This window comes from Thalassophryne amazonica, chromosome 11, assembly GCF_902500255.1.
Source record: "Thalassophryne amazonica chromosome 11, fThaAma1.1, whole genome shotgun sequence".
Lineage (NCBI taxonomy): Eukaryota > Metazoa > Chordata > Actinopteri > Batrachoidiformes > Batrachoididae > Thalassophryne > Thalassophryne amazonica.
Window position 1 is genome coordinate 79,420,831 of NC_047113.1, and position 26,839 is coordinate 79,447,669.

At 41.3% G+C, this 26,839-nt stretch overlaps 1 protein-coding gene across 2 annotated transcripts in view; it reads left to right on the forward strand.

Moving 5' to 3' along the window:
- LOC117520918 (beta-1,4-galactosyltransferase 1-like) overlaps positions 1 to 26,483 on the forward strand; it is a 72,553-nt gene extending 46,070 nt beyond the window's left edge. The window contains exons 5-8 of one of the 2 annotated variants that reach the window (XM_034182263.1): positions 444 to 566; positions 15,932 to 16,036; positions 18,263 to 18,443; positions 26,436 to 26,483. In XM_034182263.1, coding sequence (XP_034038154.1) covers positions 444 to 566; positions 15,932 to 16,036; positions 18,263 to 18,404 — 370 coding nt within the window. In that variant the 3' untranslated portion in view covers positions 18,405 to 18,443; positions 26,436 to 26,483. Of the gene's footprint in view, positions 1 to 443; positions 567 to 15,931; positions 16,037 to 18,262; positions 18,562 to 26,435 lie in introns of those variants that run through there. The other variant, XM_034182262.1, reaches the window with a different exon arrangement.
- Positions 26,484 to 26,839: the final 356 nt, after the last annotated feature.

Here is a 26,839-nt window from a genome sequence, read left to right on the forward strand (position 1 = left end):
AGCTGGAAGAAGTGGAAGATGAATGGCGCCAAAACAGATTGATTTTCCAGTCAGGCGGGGATTTGAACAAAGGATCTTCTGGTCTCAAGCCCAACAGCTTAACCGCTAGACCATCACCACCCCTGCAATATGTCGATTGCAGTTGGATTGCAGACTGCACATAGACTGCCATTGAATGGGTGTCCCACCTGGACTGCACCGTGAGTGTTTTGCACATGTGCATAACATTCAAAGCAGTTGTGTGAATGGGCTCACCCATGTAGACTGCTGACATTTGCAGACCGCACCTCAACACTTTTCGGATGTGGGTTGATTCATCATTCTGATGCCATTCAGCCTCATTCATACTATGTGTGATGGGGTCTTAGATGTAATATTAATATTACTACTGATTCTGTGTTTTGGCCACTGTGTATTTGATGACCTTTTTCTGTTTCTCTCAGGTTGCCATATCCTCAAATTTTTGGTGGTGTTACATCAATGAATAAGGAGCAGTTCCAGATGGTAAATGGCTATTCCAACAACTATTGGGGCTGGGGAGGAGAAGACGACGACCTCTACCAGAGGTACAGACTATCAACACAGATGATCACATGACCCCTGTCAGCTTTAAGGGCTCCAAGTTTTAGTTCATCTGGACCAACGTCCATCTCCTGTTTATAACTCAAAGAAAATGCTTCAGTTCTTGACTGGTTTTGATGGTTTTGTTTGCTTCATCATGGCTCCCAATATAGAATGTCATGGTACTGTTGGGCTTTTAATGTCTGTGAACTGTTCTTTTGTTAAGGTGGAATGATTGTACAGCAAACATTATTAATGACTTAAAAAAACAAGAACTGGATGCACATGTTATGGATATTTGGATTTTCTGTAATCCACACAGGGTCAAAATTATATGTACACCACAAATAATATCTGGTTAAATGTCTCTTATGTCCACCTGTTCTTTTATCCATCATCTATTCCTTCCACAATCGAATGCATGCAACAGTAACTACAACATTAGGCTTAGGCGTGGTCGAGGTACACAGGCAGGTAGTCAAAAAACACGATGAGGTTATCAGAGCAAGGCAAAAAACACGAGGAACTGAGCTGGAAAGTGGCACAAGGCACATCGATGTGGCAAGGGACCAGAGCAAGCTGTGAGGCTTAAATAGCACCCAGGTGATGAGATGCAAATCAAGAACAGGTGTGAGGTGAAAATTCCAGAACGGGAGTGTGGCCAGACAGAGAGAAACGCCCACCACCAAGAACCAAGAGAGAGACAAGAAAGAGCAGGACACAGAAAATCAGAACCACAGAAAAGACAGATCACAAAAGCAAACAAAAACTAGAGATATTCATCACGAAATATCCTGCGCGCAGTTTTATTTTCCATGCAAAGTGCAGTAATATGTACTTGTATGGGGTGGGTATTTGGTTGAAGCCTTATGTGTTTGATGTAAACTGGGATACACAATAGAAAAATTGGAGATGGGCAAATATTTATTTAGAGGATGTGACAAACAGTGATCATAAAAAGTCGGTCACGCACGGTTACGATCCTTTAAAACAAATGCAATCACTGGTGACCTTGAAATGGAAGTCAAGGTCACCGGCCTTCGAACCCATGCGAAGTACTCCTCCAAGGCATGTACCCACCAAGTATGACGTTTCTACGAGCAAAAGGTGTCGAGTTACGTTGTGGCAAAGGATTTGACAGTTGTGACCATTGGTGACCTTGAAAAGTAGGTCAAGGTCACTGGCCTTCGAACCCGTGTGAAGTACTCCTCCAAGGCATGTACCCACCAAATATGAAGTTTTTGCAAGCAATAGTTGCCGAGCTACGTTGTGGCGAACGAATTACAGACGGACAGACGAACTGATGGAAGGACGGATGGATGGACAACCCAGATGCTATATGCCCCGCCTCGCGGCGCAAGTGCCACGCGGGGCATAATAAAAATGAAACAGAACACATACCTCAAAAAGTCCAAATCCTGACAATGATGATACCACACCATGTGTGACAGCTGGTACAGTGTTCTCAAGATTGAAAGCCTCACCGTTACTCAATATTTGCCTTGTCCAACCATAAAATCTTTGTCCAGAAGACAGTTGGCTTGTCCATGTGTGCCGCTGCAAATTTCAGTCTAGCTTGAGTGTGTTGATTTAGGAGGAGGGGCTTCTTTCTTGGTCAACACTGTCAGGAACTGTGACGATGTGGCACGACAGGCAGGTGGACACAAATGCAGACTCATGGCTCAGAGGTGGAATATAGAAAAGGTTTAATCAAAAAACTGGCTGAGGTCGATACACAGGGTGACAAGCAGGCAGGTGGCGGTACAGACAGTCGTGAGCGGCGGCGTGGTCAGTAACAAGCAGAGTTCAAGCACAAGCAAACAGGTGTATCGGAGGAGGCAAAAACAGAGTCAAAAAACACGCAGGGTTCAGGCACAGAGAAGCAGGTTAACTGGCTCACGCAAAAGGCAAGGTCAATACAGGTGAAGGTCAAACACGGCAAGAAATCAGACTATGGCAGAACAACGAGAGGCTTTGAACGAGGCAATATGCACAACGAACTAGCAGTGTACTGTGGAAGACAAGGGGTTTAAAAGCAGAGGATAATCAGGGCGTGATGAGTAACAGGTGCAGGAAAGAAGGCGTGGCTAGACGAGACAGTCGAGTGACAGGTGGGCGTGTCAGACAAAAGCAGCAAAAAGAGAAATGTGACAGTGACAGAACAAATGTTAAACAATTAGGAAAAAATGGTACCAAAAATCCAAATGTGAGAAACAGAATAAACAAATGAAAAGGCAGAAAGAGAACAACAGAAAATTAAAGGCTGGATCTAAACTAGAGAAGAACTCAACATGTGGCAGGAGTGTACAGAAAAACCTGAGGGACTAATGTGATCAAAACAGAGTGACTGAATAACCAGAAAATAAAAGTCGAAGACTAACTTGGACAGAACTCAGTAAGTGGCTGACTTGTGACAGATAATTCTCAAAACCAAACTTGATAACACAGAATGACTAAATAAGAAACAGAGACTAAACTAGAACCAAACTTAACAGATCATAAAACCAAGACTAAAGTGTAAGAAACAGAAAATGAACACTCAGGGCCGGACAAAAGGACCAAGACAGGGAAACGGACGAAGACTGGGGGACAAAACCTTATTCTGGGAAGGTCCAGGGCTAAAACATGACAAACACCCTCTCAGTCCATGGAGATGTAAAACCTTCTTCATTGTGGACAGTGATGCTGGTGTTCCAGTAGTTCCCAGTTCATGGCAGGCCTGAGCCTTGGTGGTCCCTGTGTTGTTCCTGAACATCCTAACCAGTTTCCTCTCATTTGAGGGTGACAGTCTGGGTCTTCTTCCAGACCTTGGCAAACTGGTGACACGCCTGACTAACTTGTAATTACGTTCAGTTGTTTAAACCAATGATCTTGGAATCTCAAGCTGTTTAGAAATGGCTCCAAGAGACCTTTCCAATTTGTGTAAATCTACAATTCTTCTTCTTAGATCTTCACTGAGTTCCTCGGACTTTCCCATTGTTCTGAATATTGATCAGTCCAGTGAGTGCTGTCAAATAACACGTCATTCTTATGTTGGTAAAGAGAAACTTTGTCACGTTAAAAGACATTGTAGAACCTTCAGCACCACTTAGTAAAATATTTAAGTCAATATTCAGTGAGGAAAATAAGTATTTGAACACCCTGCGATTTTGCAAGTTCTCCCACTTAGAAATCATGGAGGGGTCTGAAATTTTCATCTTAGGTGCATGTCCACTGTGAGAGACATAATCCAAAAAAAAAAAAAAAAAAAAACCCAAATCTAGAAATCACAATGTATGTTTTTTTTTAAATAATTTATTCGCATGTTACTGCTGCAAATAAGTATTTCAACACCTGCCAAACAGCAGAAATTCTGGCCCTCAAAGACCTGTTAGTCCACCTCTAAAAAGTCCACCTCCCCTCCACTTATTATTCCAAATTAGAAGCACCTATTTGAGGTCATTAGCTGCATAAAGACACCTGTCCACCCCACACAATCAGTAAGACTCCAACTACTAACATGGCTAAGATCAAAAAGCTGTCGAAAGAAACCAGAGACAAAATTGTAGACCTCCACAAGGCTGGAAAGGGCTACGGGGCAATTGCCAAGCAGCTTGGTGAGAAAAGATCAACTGGTGGAGTAATTATTACACTGTAAAAAAAAATAGTTGAGAATACTTCAAATTTGCAGGCAACAGTCTGCACTAAGACTTTTATGTTGTGCCGATGATGAAATATATGTTATAGTATATAGTTCATCATCGGCACAACATAAAAGTCTTAGTGCAGACTGTTGCCTGCAAATTTGAAGTATTCTCAACAATTTTTTTTTACAGTGTAGAAAATGGAAGAAGCTAAACATGACTGTCAGTCTCCCTCGGACTGGGGCTCCATGCAAGATCCCACCTTGTGACGTATCAATGATCCTAAGGGCCCTGTCCTACTGGCGTTTAGGAGGATTTGCGGATGGAATGCGCACAAAAGTGGCCCACATCCGCCAAACAACCGCAATATCCGTGTAACATTCCTGTATGACGTGTTTGGAGGAAGAAGAATGCTGAGTACCATCCCAAAAACACCGTCCCTACTGTGAAGCATGGAGGTGGAAGCATCATGCTTTGGGAGCGTTTTTCTGCACATGGGACAGGACGACTGCACTGTATTAAGGAGAGGATGACCGGGGCCATGTATTGCGAGATTTTGGGGAACAACCTCCTTCCCTCAATTAGAGCATTGAAGATGGGTTGTGGATGGGTCTTCCAACATGACAAGAAGCATATGAAGGTTCTGGAGTGGCCTAGCCAGTCTCCAGACCTAAACCCAATAGAAAATCTTTGGAGGGAGCTCAAACTCCGTGTTTCTCAGCGACAGCCAAGTAACCTGGCTGATCTAGAGAAGATCTGTGTGGAAGAATGGGCCAAAATCCCTGCTGCAGTGTGTACAAACCTGGTGAAAAACTACAGGAAATGTTTGACCTCTATAATTGCAAACAAAGGCTAATGTACCAAATATTAACATTGATTTTCACAGGTGTTGAAATACTTATTTGCAGCAGTAACATACAAATAAATTATTTTTTTTAGATCATGTCTCTTACAGTGGACGTGCACCTAAGATGAAAATTTCAGACCCCTCCATGATTTCTAAGTGGGAGAACTTGCAAAATTGCAGGGTGTTCAAATACTTATTTTCCTCACTGTATGTATATATTTGAGCCTGTATGTATAATTGTGGCCCTGTGTGGATTAGAAACGTTCTTGTTTTTTAGTCATTAATGATGCTTGTTTTACAATCATTCCACCCTGAAAAAAGAACAGTTTAAAGACATCATTAAAAGCCCAAAATTGTCACGATGAGTGTATGAAAACGTCCAAACACAGGTGGTCTTATCCCCATCCCTGCTACAGAATAATGCTTAGACTTGAGAGATTGCATGTTCTCCCCACGTTTGCATGCGTTTCCTCTGGGTGTGAGTGAGCGTGTGAATGTGTTTTTCTGTCTACATTGTTGGTCCTGTGACTGGCAGCCTGTCCAGGATCCTCATCCTTTCTGAACCCACTTATTCCAGTTAAAGCTCATGGACTTCAGAAGATCCTGGAATAATGTTGGAATAATTGTATCAAATGAGCTGTTACTAAGACAGACTAGGAGGAGCACCATGTGCATTGTGAGGGAGCGTCGGCATTTTGCCCATGTGGCTCATTTCTCTGTGCACGATCCAGCACGCAGGTGCCTGAGTGCTGAGGACCCAAGTAGCTGGAGAAGACATCCACATTTCAGCTGGCTGGTTATTTTAGAGACATGGGAATGGACTGGTTCTCTGCCTGGGTGATTGGTGGTTGTGGATGTGATGAAGCACAGCACCAGCACATGCTCCCAGACTTGGCTTGACTTGTTTCTGAAAATGAACTAAAGCACTGTGCTCGTAGATCGCAAACCTCCACCAGCACTAGTTTCCAATTCCACAAATTTTTACATTGGAAACAATTTTCAAGGTCATAAGCTAAAATAAAATACAAAATATAGATCAAAAGGGCATTTCAATGTTTAAATCAAATTTCCGCTAAATTTGCAATATGAATCAGATGCAGTGTTGCCAACCGAACGGTCCCCCTGCCTCCACTGCGAATGCGTCTGAGACCGAGTCTGACTCTCTGAATCTGGCTTTCTGAGTCTGACTCTCTTCACCCCCGTGAAGTGTATCTGCATATGGTGAACGTGTTGAAAATGTAAAGGACTTTACTTTTCTTGGCAGTGGTGTCAAAGTTTCTGGGTCCTCAGTTTTTGAGATCAGGAGACACCTGGGAGGAGCTTATGGAGTCATGAGGTCACCGGACAGAGGTGTTGACCAATGATGATACCACTGCAGGAGAGCCAAACTCAATCTCTTTTTTTTTTTTTTTGTCCTGGTGCTCCTGTCTAACTGTGGCTGGAGAAAGCTGATAACATGCCCACATTTCACCTGGCTGAGGCAGACAGATGGTTACTTTGGAGAGGTGAGGATGGATTAGTTGTCTGCCTGTGTGGTTGCCATGCAGGGCCCAGAGTGGTTCCGTGATGTGGTGAATGTCGCACCAGTACGTTCTCTCAGACCTGACCTGACTGGATACACTGCCAACTAGACTTGCCATGGCTTTTTGGATATCACCTGGGCCCATGATATTGAACATGATGACATGATGCCGTGATGACGAAGTGATGCTCATCACTGGAACAAGTCGTTACAAAGCAACATCTTACATATTTGATGAAGAATGATCTCTTTGAGCCACTGCAGTCTGCATTCAGAATGCTTCATTCCACACAGACTGCACTTACTAAAGTGGTGACTGACCTGTTTAAGCTGTTGCTGCCAACTGCACATTGGTGTTGCTGTTACTGGATTTAAGTGCAGCTTTTGATACAGCTGATTATTGCTCCAGGTGGAGGACTTTAATTTTTTTGGGATCTTGTTCATAAATGTTAAACATTAAACATTAGGTCTCTTTCTTCTAAGTCCCTGTTGGTAAATGATATAATAATTGATCAATGTATTGATTTATTCTGCCTAACAGAAACTTGGTTACAGCAGGATGAATATGTTAGTTTAAATGAGTCAACACCCCCGAGTCACACTAACTGTCAGAATGCTCGTAGCACGGGCCGGGGCGGAGGATTAGCAGCAATCTTCCATTCCAGCTTATTAATTAATCAAAAACCTAGACAGAGCTTTAATTCATTTGAAAGCTTGTCTCTTAGTCTTGTCCATCCAAATTGGAAGTCCCAAAAACCAGTTTTATTTGTTATTATCTATCGTCCACCTGGTCGTTACTGTGAGTTTCTCTGTGAATTTCAGACCTTTTGTCTGACTTAGTGCTTAGCTCAGATAAGATAATTATAGTGGGCGATTTTAACATCCACACAGATGCTGAGAATGACAGCCTCAACACTGCATTTAATCTATTATTAGACTCTATCGGCTTTGCTCAAAAAGTAAATGAGTCCACCCACCACTTTAATCATATTTTAGATCTTGTTCTGACTTATGGTATGGAAATAGAAGACTTAACAGTATTCCCTGAAAACTCCCTTCTGTCTGATCATTTTTTAATAACATTTACATTTACCCTGATGGACTACCCTGCAGTGGGGAATACGTTTCATTACACTAGAAGTCTTTCAGAAAGCGCTGTAACTAGGTTTAAGGATATGATTCCTTCTTTATGTTCTCTAATGTCATATACCAACACAGAGCAGAGTAGCTACCTAAACTCTGTAAGGGAGCTAGAGTATCTTGTCAATAGTTTTACATCCTCATTGAAGACAACTTTGGATGCTGTAGCTCCTCTGAAAAAGAGAGCTTTAAATCAGAAGTGTCTGACTCCGTGGTATAACTCACAAACTCGTAGCTTAAAGCAGATAACCCGTAAGTTGGAGAGGAAATGGCGTCTCACTAATTTAGAAGATCTTCACTTAGCCTGGAAAAAGAGTTTGTTGCTCTATAAGAAAGCCCTCCGTGAAGCTAGGACATCTTTCTACTCATCACTAATTGAAGAAAATAAGAACAACCCCAGGTTTCTTTTCAGCACTGTAGCCAGGCTGACAAAGAGTCAGAGCTCTATTGAGCTGAGTATTCCATTAACTTTAACTAGTGATGACTTCATGACTTTCTTTGCTAACAAAATTTTGATTATTAGAGAAAAAATTACTCATAACCATCCCAAAGATGTATCATTATCTTTGGCTGCTTTCAGTGATGCCGGTATTTGGTTAGACTCTTTCTCTCCGATTGTTCTGCCTGAGTTATTTTCATTAGTTACTTCATCCAAACCATCAACATGCTTATTAGACCCCATTCCTGCCAGGCTGCTCAAGGAAGTCCTACCATTATTTAATGCTTCAATCTTAAATATGATCAATCTATCTTTGTTAGTTGGTTATGTACCACAGGCCTTTAAGGTGGCAGTAATTAAACCATTACTTAAAAAGCCATCACTTGACCCAGCTATCTTAGCTAATTACAGGCCAATCTCCAACCTTCCTTTTCTCTCAAAGATTCTTGAGAGGGTAGTTGTAAAACAGCTAACTGATCACCTGCAGAGGAATGGTCTATTTGAAGAGTTTCAGTCAGGTTTTAGAATTCATCATAGTACAGAAACAGCATTAGTGAAGGTTACAAATGATCTTCTTATGGCTTCGGACAGTGGACTTATCTCTGTGCTTGTTCTGTTGGACCTCAGTGCTGCTTTTGATACTGTTGACCATAAAATTTTATTACAGAGATTAGAGCATGTCATAGGTATTAAAGGCACTGCGCTGCGGTGGTTTGAATCATATTTGTCTAATAGATTACAGTTTGTTCATGTAAATGGGGAATCTTCTTCACAGACTAAAGTTAATTATGGAGTTCCACAAGGTTCTGTGCTAGGACCAATTTTATTCACTTTATACATGCTTCCCTTGGGCAGTATTATTAGACGGTATTGCTTAAATTTTCATTGTTACGCAGATGATACCCAGCTTATCTATCCATGAAGCCAGAGGATACACACCAATTAGCTAAACTGCAGGATTGTCTTACAGACATAAAGACATGGATGACCTCTAATTTCCTGCTTTTAAACTCAGATAAAACTGAAGTTATTGTACTTGGCCCCACAAATCTTAGAAGCATGGTGTCTAACCAGATCGTTACTCTGGATGGCATTTCCCTGATCTCTAGTAATACTGTGAGAAATCTTGGAGTTATTTTTGATCAGGATATGTCATTCAAAGCGCATATTAAACAAATATGTAGGACTGCCTTTTTGCATTTACGCAATATCTCTAAAATCAGAAAGGTCTTGTCTCAGAGTGATGCTGAAAAACTAATTCATGCATTTATTTCCTCTATGTGGACTATTGTAATTCATTATTATCAGGTTGTCCTAAAAGTTCCCTAAAAAGCCTTCAGTTGGTTCAGAATGCTGCAGCTAGAGTACTGACGGGGACTAGCAGGAGAGAGCATATCTCACCCGTGTTGGCCTCTCTTCATTGGCTTCCTGTTAATTCTAGAATAGAATTTAAAATTCTTCTTCTTACTTATAAGGTTTTGAATAATCAGGTCCCATCTTATCTTAGGGACCTCGTAGTACCATATTACCCCATTAGAGCGCTTCGCTCTCAGACTGCGGGCTTACTTGTGGTTCCTAGGGTTTGTAAGAGTAGAATGGGAGGCAGAGCCTTCAGCTTTCAGGCTCCTCTCCTGTGGAACCAGCTCCCAATTCAGATCAGGGAGACAGATACCCTCTCTACTTTTAAGATTAGGCTTAAAGCTTTCCTTTTCGCTAAGGCTTATAGTTAGGGCTGGATCGGGTGACCCTGGACCATCCCTTGGTTATGTTGCTTTAGACGTAGACTGTGGGGGGTTCCCATGATGCACTGTTTCTTTCTTTTTTTGCTCCGTATGCATCAGTCTGCATTTAATCATTAGTGATCGATCTCTGCCCCCCTTCTCGGCATGTCTTTTTCCTGGTTCTTTCCCTCAGCCCCAACCAGTCTCAGCAGAAGACTGCCCCTCCCTGAGCCTGGTTCTGCTGGAGGTTTCTTCCTGTTAAAAGGGAGTTTTTCCTTCCCACTGTGGCCAAGTGCTTGCTCATAGGGGGTCGTTTTGACAGTTGGGGTTTTTCATGGTTATTGTATGGCCTTGCCTTGCAATATGGAGCGCCTTGGGGCAACTGTTTGTTGTGATTTGGCGCTATATAAGAAAAAAGTTGATTGATTGATTGAAATGGGTAAGTTGGAGAGGGAGATCGACATACAAATTGGGGTGGCATTTGGTGTTTTATGGACACTGTACTGGACCGTCGTGATGAATAAGGAGTTGAGCCAGAAGGCGAGGCTCTCATTTTACCACTTACTCTCTTGTCCTCACCTGTGGTCATGAGGTTTGAGTAATTACTGAAAAAATAAGGTCACAGATGCAAGCGGCGGAAATGAGATTCCTCCTTCAGGTATCTGGGCTTACACTCCTGGACAGGGTGAGAAGCTCAACTATCCAGGAGGTACTCAGAGTACATCCACTACTTCTTCGCATCGAAATGACCCATCTGAAGTGGGTGAGGCATCTGGTGAGGGTGCCCTGTTCATCTCTCTTGGGAGGTCTTCCAGGTATGTCCAATTGGGGGGTGAACCCGGAGAAGACCCAGGACATGCTGGAGGGATTATATTTCCCAGCTGGCTTGGGAACACCTTGTGATACCCAGGAAGAGTTACAGGACTCAAAGATAGGGAAGTGTGGGACGAGGTGCTTAGTCTGCTGCCACTAAGACCCAGACCTGGATAGCAGAAAAATGAATCAATGAATCTCTTGAAACCTACTTTGGTATTTCTGATCAGGTGCTTGCATGGCGGTGATTTTGAATGAATGAATGACAGACAGACAAAGAACATACAAAGAACGAACATAATCCGACAATGCACCCATGCACCCGAAAGGGTGTAGGCAGAAGCAAAACCTTGTTTTTCAGGCCGATCTCAGCTTATTTCTGACAAGAATACTACAGAGTATTCCACAGTGAAGTATGGGGTACCTCAAGGTTGTGTTCTCGGCCCACTCATTCTCTCTTCATATTGTGTCTCAGATTATACATACAACCCCTGGCAATAATTATGGAATCACCGGCCTCGGAGGATGTTCATTCAGTTGTTTAATTTTGTAGAAAAAAAGCAGATCACAGACATGACACAAAACTAAAGTCATTTCATGGCAACTTTCTGGCTTTAAGAAACACTATAAGAAATCAGGAAAAATAATTGTGGCAGTCAGTAACGGTTACTTTTTTAGACCAAGCAGAGGGAAAAAAATATGGAATCACTCAATTCTGAGGAAAAAATTATGGAATCACCCTGTAAATTTTCATCCCCAAAACAAACACCTGCATCAAATCAGATCTGCTCCTTAGTCTGCATCTAAAAAGGAGTGATCACACCTTGGAGAGCTGTTGCATCAAGTGAACTGACGTGAATCATGGCTCCAACACGAGAGATGTCAATTGAAACAAAGGAGAGGATTATCAAACTCTTAAAAGAGGGTAAATCATCACGCAATGTTGCAAAAGATGTTGGTTGTTCACAGTCAGCTGTGTCTAAACTCTGGACCAAATACAAACAACATGGGAAGGTTGTTAAAGGCAAACATACTGGTAGACCAAGGAAGACATCAAAGCGTCAAGACAGAAAACTTAAAGCAATATGTCTCAAAAATCGAAAATGCACAACAAAACAAATGAGGAACGAATGGGAGGAAACTGGAGTCAACGTCTGTGACCGAACTGTAAGAAACCGCCTAAAGGAAATGGGATTTACATACAGAAAAGCTAAACGAAAGCCATCATTAACACCTAAACAGAAAAAAACAAGGTTACAATGGGCTAAGGAAAAGCAATCGTGGACTGTGGATGACTGGTTGAAAGTCATATTCAGTGATGAATCTCGAATCTGCATTGGGCAAGGTGATGATGCTGGAACTTTTGTTTGGTGCCGTTCCAATGAGATTTATAAAGATGACTGCCTGAAGAGAACATGTAAATTTCCACAGTCATTGATGATATGGGGCTGCATGTCAGGTAAAGGCACTGGGGAGATGGCTGTCATTACATCATCAATAAATGCACAAGTTTACATTGATATTTTGGACACTTTTGTTATACCATCAATTGAAAGGATGTTTGGGGATGATGAAATCATTTTTCAAGATGATAATGCATCTTGCCATAGAGCAAAAACTGCGAAAACATTCCTTGCAAAAAGACACATAGGGTCAATGTCATGGCACAGGGTCAATGTCAATGAGCAGATCTGATTTGATGCAGGTGTTAGTTTTGGGGATGAAAATTTACAGGGTGATTCCATAATTTTTTCCTCAGAATTGAATGATTCCATTTTTTTTTTCCTCTGCTTGGTCTAAAAAAGTAACCGTTACTGACTGCCACAATTTTTTTTCCTGATTTCTTATAGTGTTTCTTAAAGCCAGAAAGTTGCCATTTGAAATGACTTTAGTTTTGTGTCATGTCTGTGATCTGCTTTTTTTCTACAAAATTAAACAACTGAATGAACATCTTCCGAGGCCGGTGATTCCATAATTTTTGCCAGGGGTTGTATATATATATATGAAAGAAAACATCCTTTCCAAACTGGTTCCATGTAATGGTCCCACAGAAAACAGAGAAGCAAACAAACATACTGTAGCAGGCAGCAGAAACAGGACACAGTGTAAAATAAAACCAGTGGTGGGCACAGATCCGCCAATTAGCAAAGCTAACTTTTTTGTTAGCGGGTTAGCTTTTCAGCTAACTTCGAAAACCATCAGCGGACCAATACCAATTAGCTTCCGCTAAATTTAGTTCTGCTAACTTTTAGTCCGCTAACTTTTTTTTTTTTTTTTTGCTGGCATAGTGAGTAAAGCAGAACGGTCAAAAACATTTGTAAACATTAAAATCATACATGTTAGTTCCCAGTAAATGGGGCCTGCCTGCCTGCCAGGCTGCTACAAAAAACGCATTTGCATTCAACATACAGTGCATCAGACGTGTGGAGAAGACATCAAAAGTAAAGCAGTTTTGACTTATGGTTTAATTTATAAACTTATTCTGGGTAGTTTATCGACATTAATATCAACTCTGTCTATCTTTTAGTTTTAAAGTAATGCACTAATTTGAAGGTTTGAGCATTAACGCACACAGATGTCAAAAGACATCATGGGAGTCTCCTCTTATCACTGGTTGGTTGGTTCATTTATTTGTAAAAACCAACACACAACTTACTGTAACATGTATTGGTTTTTACAAATAAGTGTGTATTTGTAAATGCCTTTTATTTTTCATTTGTTAAAAAAGGCATTTGCAAAACTGTTTGTCACTCATTAAGTCCATGCCTCAGAGACTGCAAGCTGTTATAAAAGCCAGAGGTGGTGCAACAAAATACTAGTGATGTGTTGCAGTGTTCTTTTGTTTTTCATGATTCCATAATTTTTTCCTCAGAATTGAGTGATTCCATATTTTTTTCCCTCTGCTTGGTCTAAAAAAGTAACCGTTACTGACTGCCACAATTTTTTTTTCCTGATTTCTTATAGTGTTTCTTAAAGCCAGAAAGTTGCCATTTGAAATGACTTTAGTTTTGTGTCATGTCTGTGATCTGCTTTTTTTCTACAAAATTAAACAACTGAATGAACATCCTCCGAGGCCGGTGATTCCATAATTTTTGGCAGGGGTAGCTATGGAATTGAATTTCATAGTTACACTGATGACCTGCAGATGTACATGCCTGTTTATGTTGTAACATCTCTCATTTTGCAAAACTGGAAGTCCACAGTAAAAAAGAAACAAAGAAAACAGGAAGTCACCTAATTTTCTACTAATGAATACAGATAAGACTGAGATGATTATTATCAGTCCTGCTGCACAGAGACATCTGTACGACTACTAGGTGACTGTGTGTGTGATTCATCACAAAGGAGTTACAAATCTTCCATTGTTGTCCTTTGATCTTCACATTAGAGAGGTCACTCAGACTGCTTATTTCCATTCCTGGAACTTTGCAAAGATTTGACCCAACCCATCTATGGTAGATCCAAAGATACTGATTCATGCATTTGTGTCCTCCAGAACTGATTATTGTAACATTTTATTTTCTGATTTGGCATAAAAGTCCATAAGGCCTCTTCAGATGATTCAGAGTTTTAATGGGAACCATGAAATCTGAGCACATCACACCTGTGCTGCTGTAGCGGTTTGCGCTGCTTTGTGTTTTTACTCCTCCCACTCACTCCCCTCCGGAGGCAAATTCACAATCTCTGGCATGGGAGAAGGGCTCCCTAACAAGAACGCTAAAACCCCAGGCTCTGGCCTTGTGGCCAGAGAATCCTTTTAGCTTTTACTGCACAGCACCTCCTGCTGGCCTCCATCACACTGACATGAATTTAGTGTTCTGTTACTAACCTGTAATTCTTAAAGTTCGGGTGTCATATCCAGAGGATCCTGTCAGACCATATGTGTTGACCCGCCCATTGTGAGATCAGGATGCAGTGTGTCTTTGTGTTCCAAGGGTGAAAAAGAGGTCAGCAGGCTATCGAGAGAGTTTTCTTATTGTGCTTGTTCCTGATGGAACAGACTGTGTGTGGCTGTTAGGGCGTCCAAACATTTCCTGCCAGTCTTACAACCTAAGTTCCTCAGTTTGTAATGAACGTATGCTTTTCATTTATTTTAAATAAGTGTTGTGTATGATGTTGCCTCACAGCGAGAAGGTCATGGGCTCAATTCCCGCCTGTGGCCTTTCTGTGTGGAGTTTGCGTGTTCTCCCCGTGTTTGTGTGGGTTTCCTCCAGGAATAAGCGGGTTCAGAAACTGAATGAATGAACTTTGTCATTCTTTTCAACTTTGTTTCAGTTGTACAGCACTTATCATCTATATATTAAAAGCCCAGTGGCCTCTGTGTACGTTTGTATGTGTTGGTAACGTCGATCACGGAGAAGCTGCGGAGTGCTGACATTTACCGTTTGGTATGTTTATGTATTCTGGGTCAAGGATGAACGCTGCGAAAATGGAAAGTTGATAGGACAAATACTTTTTGGAAAAATTAGGGATATGAGGTAACAACAATGAACAATGGACGTTGATATCACCATGAATTAGCCACGGTAACCAGACGAGCTCTGAACAAAGGAAATATCTCAACCTTACCAACTGTAAAACACGACTTCAACTAAATTGGCCAAAGAATAAATACAATTATTCACAAAACTTTCAGTTAAAATCATGATAGAAACTTTGCATAATTTATTATGACCCTTGAAAAATATCAGCTACTTATTTTATAAACATGACCCAATCTAGAGCCCATGGTTCCCCACAGAGAACACGCTAGTTCTTGATTTAAAAGTACTTCACTAGTTACTATTACTACTGCTAGTACCACCACCATCAGAATTATGTCAGAATTATCAGGCAAGTATGCATGCACATCCACAGATTTACTACTACTACTAATAATAATAATAATTATTATTATTATCATTAAGGTTATAGTTATATTTCCATGGTTTCCCTTTCTGAATGACATACACAGACTAGCACCACCTACTGGCATGGAACGTTTACGCATGTACAGAACAGACGCTATAGATGGCCGTCTGCTGTAGTCTTTGCGATGTGCTCAAATGCACTTTTTTGTGTGACATCAGCTGGATGGCTGTAAGTCCACAGTTGATCTGAGTCTCTGCTAGTTGACCCGAATGTCCTCTGTGTGTCTACTGCTTGAGACTAAATCAGATGATAATCAAATGATTAACTCATAAACTCTTTGCAGCAGTTGTTTGATAAATTGTTTTACTTTTCCAACTTATTATTGTGTTTGTACTCATTTGGATGCCTTTACAGGTTTACATCAAAAGGCTTGACCTTGTCCAGACCAGCGAGCAACATTGGGAAATGTCGGATGTTCAAACATGACAGAGACAAAAACAACGAGCCAAATGCAGAGAGGTAAACTGACCTCACACAAACCAACTCTAACCTTGAGTAAATCGACTCTAACCTCACACAAACCGACTCTTACCTTGAGTAAACCAACTCTAACCTCACACAAACCGACTCTTACCTTGAGTTAACCATCTCTAACCTCACACAAACCGACTCTTACCTTGAGTAAACCATCTCTAACCTCACACAAACCGACTCTTACCTTGAGTAAACCAACTCTAACCTCACACAAACCGACTCTTACCTTGAGTAAACCATCTCTAACCTCACACAAACCGACTCTTACCTTGAGTTAACCATCTCTAACCTCACACAAACCAACTCTTACCTTGAGTAAACCCATACCAAATATGCAGTCTGTCGCTCCTGAATAAACAAGCACACAAACAAATAAATGAAGACTCAAATGTTATGTTATGCATTTTTAAAAATATATGATTTATGATATAAAGTCTTTGGAAGTAGATTATTTAAGGGTCCCAGGGTGACTCACGGCGGAACAGCTCATATGAGTGAACCACAAAAGCATCGTCCCATGCCACTGCGACGGTTTGCGCACGCAGGACACAGTGGGCCTCATGTATTAATGTGGTGCACTTGTGGCATAAATTTACTGTGTAAATTTGAAGTACACCAAAGTTGCCGTGACATGTATCAAGCAGTGCGCACCTGCCCATTTCTGGCGTACACCTGACGTGACCTTGATAAATGTGGCGGGTGAAAACAATCGGAATTATAATAAACACGCCCATAAATATTCAGACTCCGCTTCAGACACACCCTCATTTTACGACATGGAAGCCAGGAAGATGGCAAAGAAAAAGAACCACCAATCACGACGCGTGCCAATAGAGCATCAAAAGCGGCCGTCGTATGAATTGTTTTGTAGTATAATCAAAAAAGTGTTACAGTGGTCCCTCGTTTATCACTGGAGTTAAGTAGTCAGCGTTATTTTTACAATTATTATAGACATTTTAAAGCTGTAAACACTCTCAACATTCAAACCTTAGTTTGTCACAAATCCAACAAGATCAAGCATTCATGATATGCACACTCTTAAGGCTATGAAATTGGGCTATTAGTAAAAAAAAGTAGAAAAGGGGGTGTTATACTGTATATACTCAGGAACAATAGGGGCCTGACTTACTAAAGGTTTACGTGTGTAAAAAAGTATGCAAACACCATTTCTATGGCAAAAAAACTGCACAAGTTAATTTACTGACTTTGTGCACTGAGGATTGCATCTTTCCAATACAAAAAGGAGCACATGTTGTCCATTGAACAGATTCTTCTGAGCATGCAAAACTGTGGGTGTTGAACATGCACATAAGTGCGGTTTACTCATTAAACATATGTTATCAGCGCTAAAAGCAATTTCAAATGCTGAGACTGTGTCTGTAATTTAGCATATCTGAAACCTGGGCGCTAACTAAGCCAGTGTTGGACAGTCAGTATATCTGATTCAAAGTCCTTCCCCGTCAGCTGTTTGGGTATGCATATTTTTATTTTCACTCTTTTTTTGTTTTGTTTTTATTACAGAAAATACCACAATTAAACATTCATTTATAGAGACATTGTTTAAACTAAATATTCACTGCCTAAATAAAATTAAATGTGACATTTATTATGTCTTTCTATGTAATAGATCATCCAGGAATATGCAATGCCAATGCCAATAATGAATTTAGCAAAGAATTCAACCAATATACATGTACATATATGTAGAGAGACAGATGGACGTAGCTCTATATGTTTGTACATAGAGACATTTATAGGTATACTGGTTGAATTATTCACAAAGAAGAAAGACTCCACTCACTGGAATATTTCTGAAATGATATTTAGGAAGGCATCCTTTGAAGATTCAGTTATCTAATAAAGATATAAAACTTTTTAAGCTGCAACAAAACCTTTGCCAATATCACCTGAATATAGAGGCATAAAAAGACATTAATTTAGTCAGACTGAAGATATCAACACATTGCTTTTAGGGACAGTAAATTTGAGGTACTGTCCAACATCAGAGCTGTTTGGGAAAATTTTGAAAAAAGCTGGCACACATTCTTTATATATATATATATATATATATATATAGTAGAAAATGTGAGAAGTTTTGAAAATTAGCTCTTATTTTAGGTGATGTCAGCAATATCACAATGTCACTGTTCTGAAGATGTTTTAGTGTTTTTAATGTTATTTAAAGCAGCTCTTGTGTCTTTGTGTCCACAGATTTAACCTTCTCAGATACACCAAACAGAACATGGTCAAAGACGGCCTCAACTCATTGTCCTATAAAGTCATTAAAACAGAGGAAAAGGACCTATTCACCATTATCACAGCGGATGTGGAGAATCCGAGAACATCCACGTGAAAAGAAAAGAAAACAAAGCCACATTTGGGGGGTTTTCTGGTGTGTATATATATATATATATATATATATATATATATACACACACACACATATACATACAAGGTCTGTTAGAAAACTATCAGACCTTTTTATTTTTTCAAAAACCTGATGGATTTGACTCACGTGTGCTTGCATGAGCCAACCTTGAACCTTCGTGCGCATGCGTGATTTTTTTCACGCCTGTCGGTTGCGTAATTTGCTTGTAAGCAACCTTTGTGTGAGGATGGGTGGAGTCTCTCGTCATTTTTTCTTTGCAAGGAAATGGCGGAACGACTGGAGCAGCACGACTTCATCAAATTTTGCCAGAAACTGGGTGACAGCCAGGTGGAAACCATTCGGATTATTCAGACGGCTTTCGGTGATGATCCTCTGGGCATCACACAGATTAAGGAGTGGTACAACCGGTTTAAAGACGTCGGCACAACGGTGGAGAGTGCGCCGCGCTCCGATCGGCATCAACACGCTGAAACGACCGGATCATTTCCAAAGTGAATGCTGTGATGATGTGGGACCATCGTGTGATTATCCGAGAAATTGCGGAAGAGGTGGACATCAGCACTTTTTCGGCACATTCCACTGTGAAAGAAGATTTTGCCATGAAAAGAGCTGCGGCGAAATTCATCAGCACGAAGCTGATGGTGCAGCAACAGCGCCTCCGTGATGAAGCCTCACAGGACATGTTGTGGCATATCCACCTCGTCCACAATTTCTCAGATAGTCACACAACTGGAAAGCCACTGAAAGCCGTCTGAATCCTCCGAATGGTGCAAGAGCCGGGCATGTCACAACATGTCCTGTGAGGCTTCAACACAGAGGCGCTGTTGCTGCGCCATCAGCTTCATGCCAATGAATTTCGCCGCAACTCTTTTCATGGCAAAATCTTCTTTCACAGTGGAATGTCCCACATCACCACAGAGTTCACTTTGGAAATGATCTGGTCGTTTCAGCATGTTGATGGCCGCCCGGAGCGCGGCTCGCTCTCCACCGTTGTGCGGCCGTCTTTAAACCGGTTGTACCACTCCTTAATCTGTGTGATGCCCAGAGGATCGTCACCGAAAGCTGTCTGAATCATCCGAATGGTTTCCACCTGGCTGTCACCCAGTTTCTGGCAAAATTTGATGCAGTTGCGCTGCTCCAGTTGTTCCGCCATTTCCTTGCAAAGAAAAAACGACGAGACTCCACCCATCCTCACACAAAGGCTGCTTACAAGCAAATGACGCAACCGACAGGCGTGAAAAAAATCACGCATGTGCACGAAGGTTCAAGGTTGGCTCATGCAAGCACACATGATTCAAATCCATCAGGTCTTTGAAAAAATCAAAAGGTCCCCTACTTTATATATATATATATATATGCCATGTGTGGGATGAAAAGCAACGTTGTCATACAGAAACAATAGCTGTAAGAACGTTTTATCAACTACTTTAACTCTACACGTTCCAGCCGTGTGTTGCTGGCCTGCGTGTGTGTGTGTGTGTGTGTAATGTACTGTAACATATTGACTACCAAATCCATAAGGATATGCTGCGGCTGTATAATTATGAAATTTGCAAGGCAAGAAAGGCCTTTTTTTTCCCTGATATTATCGAGAGAAACATAAATAATGCTTGTGTTCTATTCTCTACTGTTGAGAGATTAACAAATCCCCCAAATTACCTAGTACCCGAGCTTCTCTCTGTACATAAATGCAACGAGTTTACATCCTTTTTCCATAATAAGATTGAGAGGATAAGATTGAACATAACATCAAAATTGCAAACAACTCATCTTTTGGAACTGTCAGGTATTGTAAGAGGGCCTCTATACATTATGTCAGAATTTAACCCAATCAACCATGAAACACTTATTAAATTGTTAAAAATCTCAGCTCTGCCACTTCCCAACTGGACACATTGCCCACTAGTTTTTTCAAAAGTGTGTTTCATCTCATTGCAGCAGATGTGCTTCTGATTATAAACACATCATTGCAAACTGGCACTTTTCCTAGGTCCCTTAAAACTGCAGTTGTAAAGACTCTGCTCAAAAAGAACAACTTGGATCCATCAGTACTGAGTAATTACAGACCTATTTCCAATCTTCCTTTTATTGGAAAACTAATTGAGAAAACTGTTTTTAACCAATTAACTGCATTTCTATCGTCAAATAATTATTATGATGAGTATCAATCAGGCTTTCGTGCTTATCATAGGACTGAAACAGCCCTTGTTAAGGTAATAATTGACATTCGTCTAAACACTGATGCAGGGAAAACATTTGTTCTGGTTCTGCTGGACCTCAGTGCGGTTTTTGATACAGTTGACCACCAGATACTACTCCATCGACTGGAGCACTGGTTGATTTTTCAGGTGTTGTCATAAAATGGCTACAATCTTACCTACAAGACATGACTTATTTTGTTCCCATAGGAAACTATTCCTCAGCACCAGCATCCTTGACCTGTGGTGTCCCTCAGGGATCAATCCTAGGCCCTTTACTGTTCAATCTCTACATGCTCCCACTTAGCCAGATCATCAGGAAGAGTGCAATGTGTTATCATAGCTATGCAGATGACACCCAAATCTACCTTGCTCTTGCTCCAAATGATTATATGCCCCTTGACTCTCTCTATCAGTGTCTAAATCAGATTACCAGCTGGATGTCACAAAACATCCTTCAGCTGAATTCTGATAAAACTGAAGTCATCATATTTGGTAAGGAGGAACAAAAACTCAAGATAGCAAATCTGCTTGAGACAAAGGGACTGAAGGCAAAGAATGTTGTTAGAAATCTTGGTGTCATTATTGATAGCAATCTGAAATTTGACAGTCATGTGAAATCAGTTACTAAATCAGCTTTCTTTCATTTGAAGAACATTGCAAAATTAAGGGACCTCATGTCAGCAACAGATTTAGAAAAAACTTATTCATGCTTTTATTACAAATTGGATGGATTACTGCAATGCCCTCTTAACTGGACTTCCAAAAAAGACTATAAAGCAGTTACAAGTTATATAAAATGCAGCTGCTAGAGTTTTGACTAAAACAAAAAGAAGTGAGCACATTACCCCTGTTCTAATGTCTTTACACTGGCTTCCAGTAAGCTATACAACTGATTTTAAAGCTTTGCTTCTTGTTTTTAAAGCATTTAATGGCAGTGGCCCAAAATACATACACGACATGTTCAAACAGTATCTCCCAAGTAAATCACTCAGGTCTCAGAACCCACCACTAAAACTAAATGTGGTGAAACTGCTTTTAGTGTGTATGCAGCTAAACTTTGGAACAGGCTACCAGATGGAGTTAAAGATGCCCCAACTCTTTTGGTTTTTAAAAACAGACTCAAGACAAAGCTTTTTAATGAAGGATATTGTTAAATTTTTTTCTTTTTTGTTTTGCGTTATCTTTTTAGCTTGTACCTCCTATTTCTTATTTTGTTTTGTTTTATACCACATTCTGTTTTATCTTGCATTTGATTTTTTAAATTATTTTTATTATTATTCTTTTACTTTTTTCTCTATTCTCTTTTTATATTTTGCGTTGTTCCTTATTATCTGTAAAGCACATTGAAATGCTTGATGTATAAAATGTGCTCTATAAATAAATTTGCCTTGCCTAATGATGTTTGCAGAATAGTCTGAAGGGTTTTGTTGTTTTTCCACGTGGGGCCTCTACAAAACCTTACATATCGGACGTTAAACCTGCTCACATCTGCTGCTTCCTGAAGTCCTTCAAAAGAACAATATCTATATATTGTTCCACTATATCTTCCATCTCATGGCAGGGGATCCTCAGTTCAAATCCCAGCCTGACCGGAAAATCACTTAGGGCCCTTGGGCAAGGGGCTGTCCTGATTTTCTGCTTTGTTTTTGTTGTTTTATTTTCATTGTTTGCTTTTGTCTTTTGTTTCTTCTCTTGCTGTCTCTTTTTTGCTTGGGTTTTCTCTGTCTCTGTTTCTCTTGTCTTTCTCTTGGGGCTTGGTGGTGGGTGTTTCCTCCTGTCTAGCCACACCCCGGTTCTGGAAGTTTCTACGTACACCTGTTCCTTATTTGCAGCTCATCACCTGGCTCTATTTAAGCTTCACAGTGTGCTTTAGTCCTTCGCCAGAATGATGTGCCTTGTGCCTTCCTTCCAGCTCTGTTTGTGGTTTTTGTCTTGCCTTGATTGCCTCATTGTGTTTTTTTGACCGCCTGCTTGTTTTCCTCGACCATGTCATAAGCCTGATGTTTTTTGTACTGTTGCTTGTTCTTGACTGCCTGACCTTGTACTGACTCCAGCAAATGATTCCAGTAAATGATTTAAGTCTACAGAGCTCTGTGTTTGTGTTCTGCAATTGTGTCCAGCCTGCTTTGTCAGACAAGCCTGATAGGTCCTTAATCCTCTAGTGGCTTCCGGTGTCTAGTGACTACCTTGTATGGCAGCAACCTCACCTTGGGGTGAATGTGAGGCATTATTGTAAAGCGCTTTGAGCATCTGATGCAGATGGAAAAGCGCTATATAAATGCAGCCCAATTACCATTTATTTACTCCGTCATGGCTTCCAATCAGAACCATTCTGATGCAATATCAAGTTATGCTGCTAACATTCCATCCATAAAGGTATCATCTGGCCAGCACAAGTCATAGGCGCGAGACACAGAGACCGATCTCATGTCAAGTCCCGGCTCTGAGACTCTGACCGAAGATCATGTCCACCTGCCCAGACAGCTTCCAATTATTTCACCCAACGCAATCAACATTCTGACTTACTAAGCTCATTTTTAGGCCCGGTCACACGGCACACAGCGAGAGCTGAACAAAGGAAAAAAGTCATGCTTTAAACAAAATCAAAATGAAACATTCGCGATGACGTGACCGACGGCGGGTATGAGACCAAGCGCAGCCAGCCCTGTTCTCATTTCCACAGCACCTGCAGGGGTGGGATCTGGTTGTCTTGACAACAGGTTTGTCTTCACAACATTAATGTGTGCACACACGCACGTCCCAGCTACACACGGCTGGAACGTGTGTAAATAAAAGTAGTTGATAAAATGTTTTTACTGCTATTGTTTCTGTATAACAACATTGCTTTTCGTCCCACACATGGACGAGTCATCAGCGATACAAGGACGTCACGTGCAGCTCGTGAGTTTCAGTTATTGATCTGTTCAGATATCATCAATGTTCACATTCGTTCTGACTTGGGAGGTTGAATGAAGTTGAGCGACAGTCAGACGGAACACCGACGTTACGGAAACTATGCAAATAATGAGGACCCGTCAAGACAAAAAGCAAAACAATACGAATGAATTGAGGTTGTCGTCGGGATTTGATCACATTTTTCAACCATTTGAAAAATCTGATGAAGCGCCAGCTACAGGAACGAATCTGGACGACGGTCAAACGATGCCTCTGAAAGTCAACGTAAGTTCAGATTTCTTATTTCGTTTGGGCTTCGGTGTCCTTCATTAGTGCCATGTGACCGGGGTTTTAGTTATACAGCACAAAGTTGTGCCAAGGAATTCACAAGGGTAAGGTCCAACCGTGTGTGTGTGCCCAGGAGCAAACACCGTGGCAACAGTGGTCAGGAAAAACTTCCTCAGGTGGTTTTTGATTGTTGGAAGAAACCTCAAGCAGACCAGACTCCGAGAGGTGACCATCTACTCTGACAAAACTACCAATAACAAACAATGACTTACAACCCCAAAGCTAAAAATGTTGGGACAGTATGGAAAAGGAAAATCAAAAAACAGTGACTCTTACATTTGACTTATTTCACTGCAGAGATTATGAAGACGAGATATTTCATGTTTTGTGTTGTCACCTTCATTTCATTTGCTCGAATATTTCCATTCAGGCCTACAACGCATTCTAAAAATAGTTGGAACAGGGGCGGCTTCCCTCACTATTCTCCTTTCAACACGGTTGCTCAGTTTTTGAGAACTGACTACTTGACAGAGATTTACCATACTCACCCTAACACCTCACACTTCATCCTAACCCCTCATCCAAACCCCTGACCCTTCACTCTAACCCTCACCCTAACCCTAACCCTTCACCCTAACCCCTGACCCACACTGTTTGTGTGTCTTAATGACTGAAAGAAAAGAAGCCTAAAGCCTGGGTTCCACCGAATAATAAGCCATGAATAATGAGCCACGCGTGGGCGTGTCAGTGATTATTTGAAGAATGATCCACATTTTAAGCTGTCACGTGTCTGCTACTAAGGTGTTTCTATGTTCCTCTCTGTACCTCACATGTGCCAGGTATCAGCCTCTAGTAAGCCACGACTGACGTGTCATTTGAGCCCCGTCCAACCTCAAGTGGCTCGTGTCACCATATATGATCCATGTCAAACTGCATGTAGCACCATGTAACGTGACGTTGACGCACATTTAGGCATGGGTTTGGTCCAAACTTCCAGCCCTCCCACACTTGCTCCCTTTAAAGTGTGACTTTCAATTCACAGCATCCAAGATGTCACATTTTTTAAGCGCAGTCCAAAAATAGACGCTGCACTGAGTGAGTGCACGCTCCCGCGCCAGGAGATACAAATTCTGATGGTGATAACTACTTTGCCTTGACACCGACTGGTGTGCACCAGGCTGCTGTTCACCTGTGTTCCAGAGTCAAATCCAGCAGTTGTGTGTGTTCACCCAGCTCTCTGTGACCACAAAAAACACTACAATGAGGTGGCGGCTTTAATTATATACACCTGCTGCTGCAACTGTGTTGTCTCCCCCCACCAAAAAAAAAAAAACATGCATAACCAGACCTGATAGAACCAAACCACAGGTTCCTGGACAGTCGCCTCTGCACTCCTGGCTGGCTTTATTTCTTCCGCAGCTTTACAGTCACCGTGATCCAACTTTTAACTTTGTGTTCATGTGTTAATGTTTGCAAAATTGCTCTTTTGCGCACTCTGGTTCTGCGTTCCTGGAGAGTCGCCTCTGTGCTTCTTTTCGCTGGCAGTCATTTTGACACTATAATCCAATTTTTAACTTTGTGTTCATCCGTTACTGGCTGCAAAATCACTCTTTTGCAAGCTGGCGTTTTGTGTAAATGCTCCTCTTGAGTGCGAGTCACTGTGTCAGTGCGCACACACAGCAGAGCTCATCTGATCCATAACAAGATGTTAAATCTATCATAAACATACTTTTCCAGCTGCTTATAAAGAAGGAATGAACATGCAACTGTTTTACCAAGCTATTAAAACATTACAAATAGTGAACTTTTAAGCTGTTCCAAATATGTTCCTCATGGAGCAGGAGAGAGAGGGAAAAAAAAGGGTCCATATGAAACAGTCCTCTGTGATTCCAGAAGCGATTAGAGGTGTTTTCAAGATCCAAGCTCTGACAGAAAATGATTATTCTGCTACAAAATAATTATTTTATATACAGCGTCCAGCACACAAAGCAGGTGGAATTGTAGTGTGCAAGAGGGCTGAGCCTGTCCAAGACAGTGTCCTGCCAGGTGCTCGGATAATGGACTTTTAACAGTCTCGTCCTCATCACAAACATGCCTATAAAATCCTCATTTGTCCTCATAGTACCTCGCTCAGAGATGAGCCTCGTTAGCCGAATATTCTGCCAGTAAGAGCCTCTCAGAGCCACTATTCTCCCACGATTAATGAATAAAGTCCACTCGTACCAAAAAAAAAAAAAAAAAAACATGCTACGTGGCTTATTATTCAATGTTCATGATTTGGTGGGACCAAGCCTTAAGGTATATTCAGTGACTCATCCCCTGACTTCTCTCATGAAAAACTGTGATATGATGATTTAATCCTTATATGACTGAAATGAGACCAAAACCAAAGAAACCCAAGTTAAGAAATAAAATAAAGAAGACCCAACATGAAAGAACAAAGATTGATGTTGTGAAAGTGTAGGGACACGGACCCACAACAGGGGGCGTAAATGAACGGACAATGGAATAAGCCAAAATACAACAATTTAATGTTGTGAATGTGCACAACAGAACAACAGACAATACAATTTAGGATGTCAGTCAATGATTTACGGTGACGTGTGGGCAGGCTCGAGGATAGAAGACGCCCGTCCAGAGAAAGCCGGATTCCACACGTCTTCCACTGCCAACGGATCTGGAGCACTCCGGAGCCACCAAGTGCTGAGTCCCCAGGTGGCCACTGCCTCCTGCTGTCAGATCGAGTACTGCTGGCAGAAAAAAACAGACAGGTGATGGTGGGTGTGTGCACACCCATTAAACAGTCAGAAACGGGTGGGAAACACCTCCACCTCTTAATCACAGTTTACGTGCAGATCCTGTCGGCAAAGTTCATCGCCTCCAACCGAGGAGCGGAGTACGCCAGCTCCCCACACACGACTACTCCGTACAAACAGGTACGTCTGCAACAATACTATTACACACAGAAGCAAAATACGTTACTAATGTGTTACTTCAGCCTGAGTTGTTTACCTG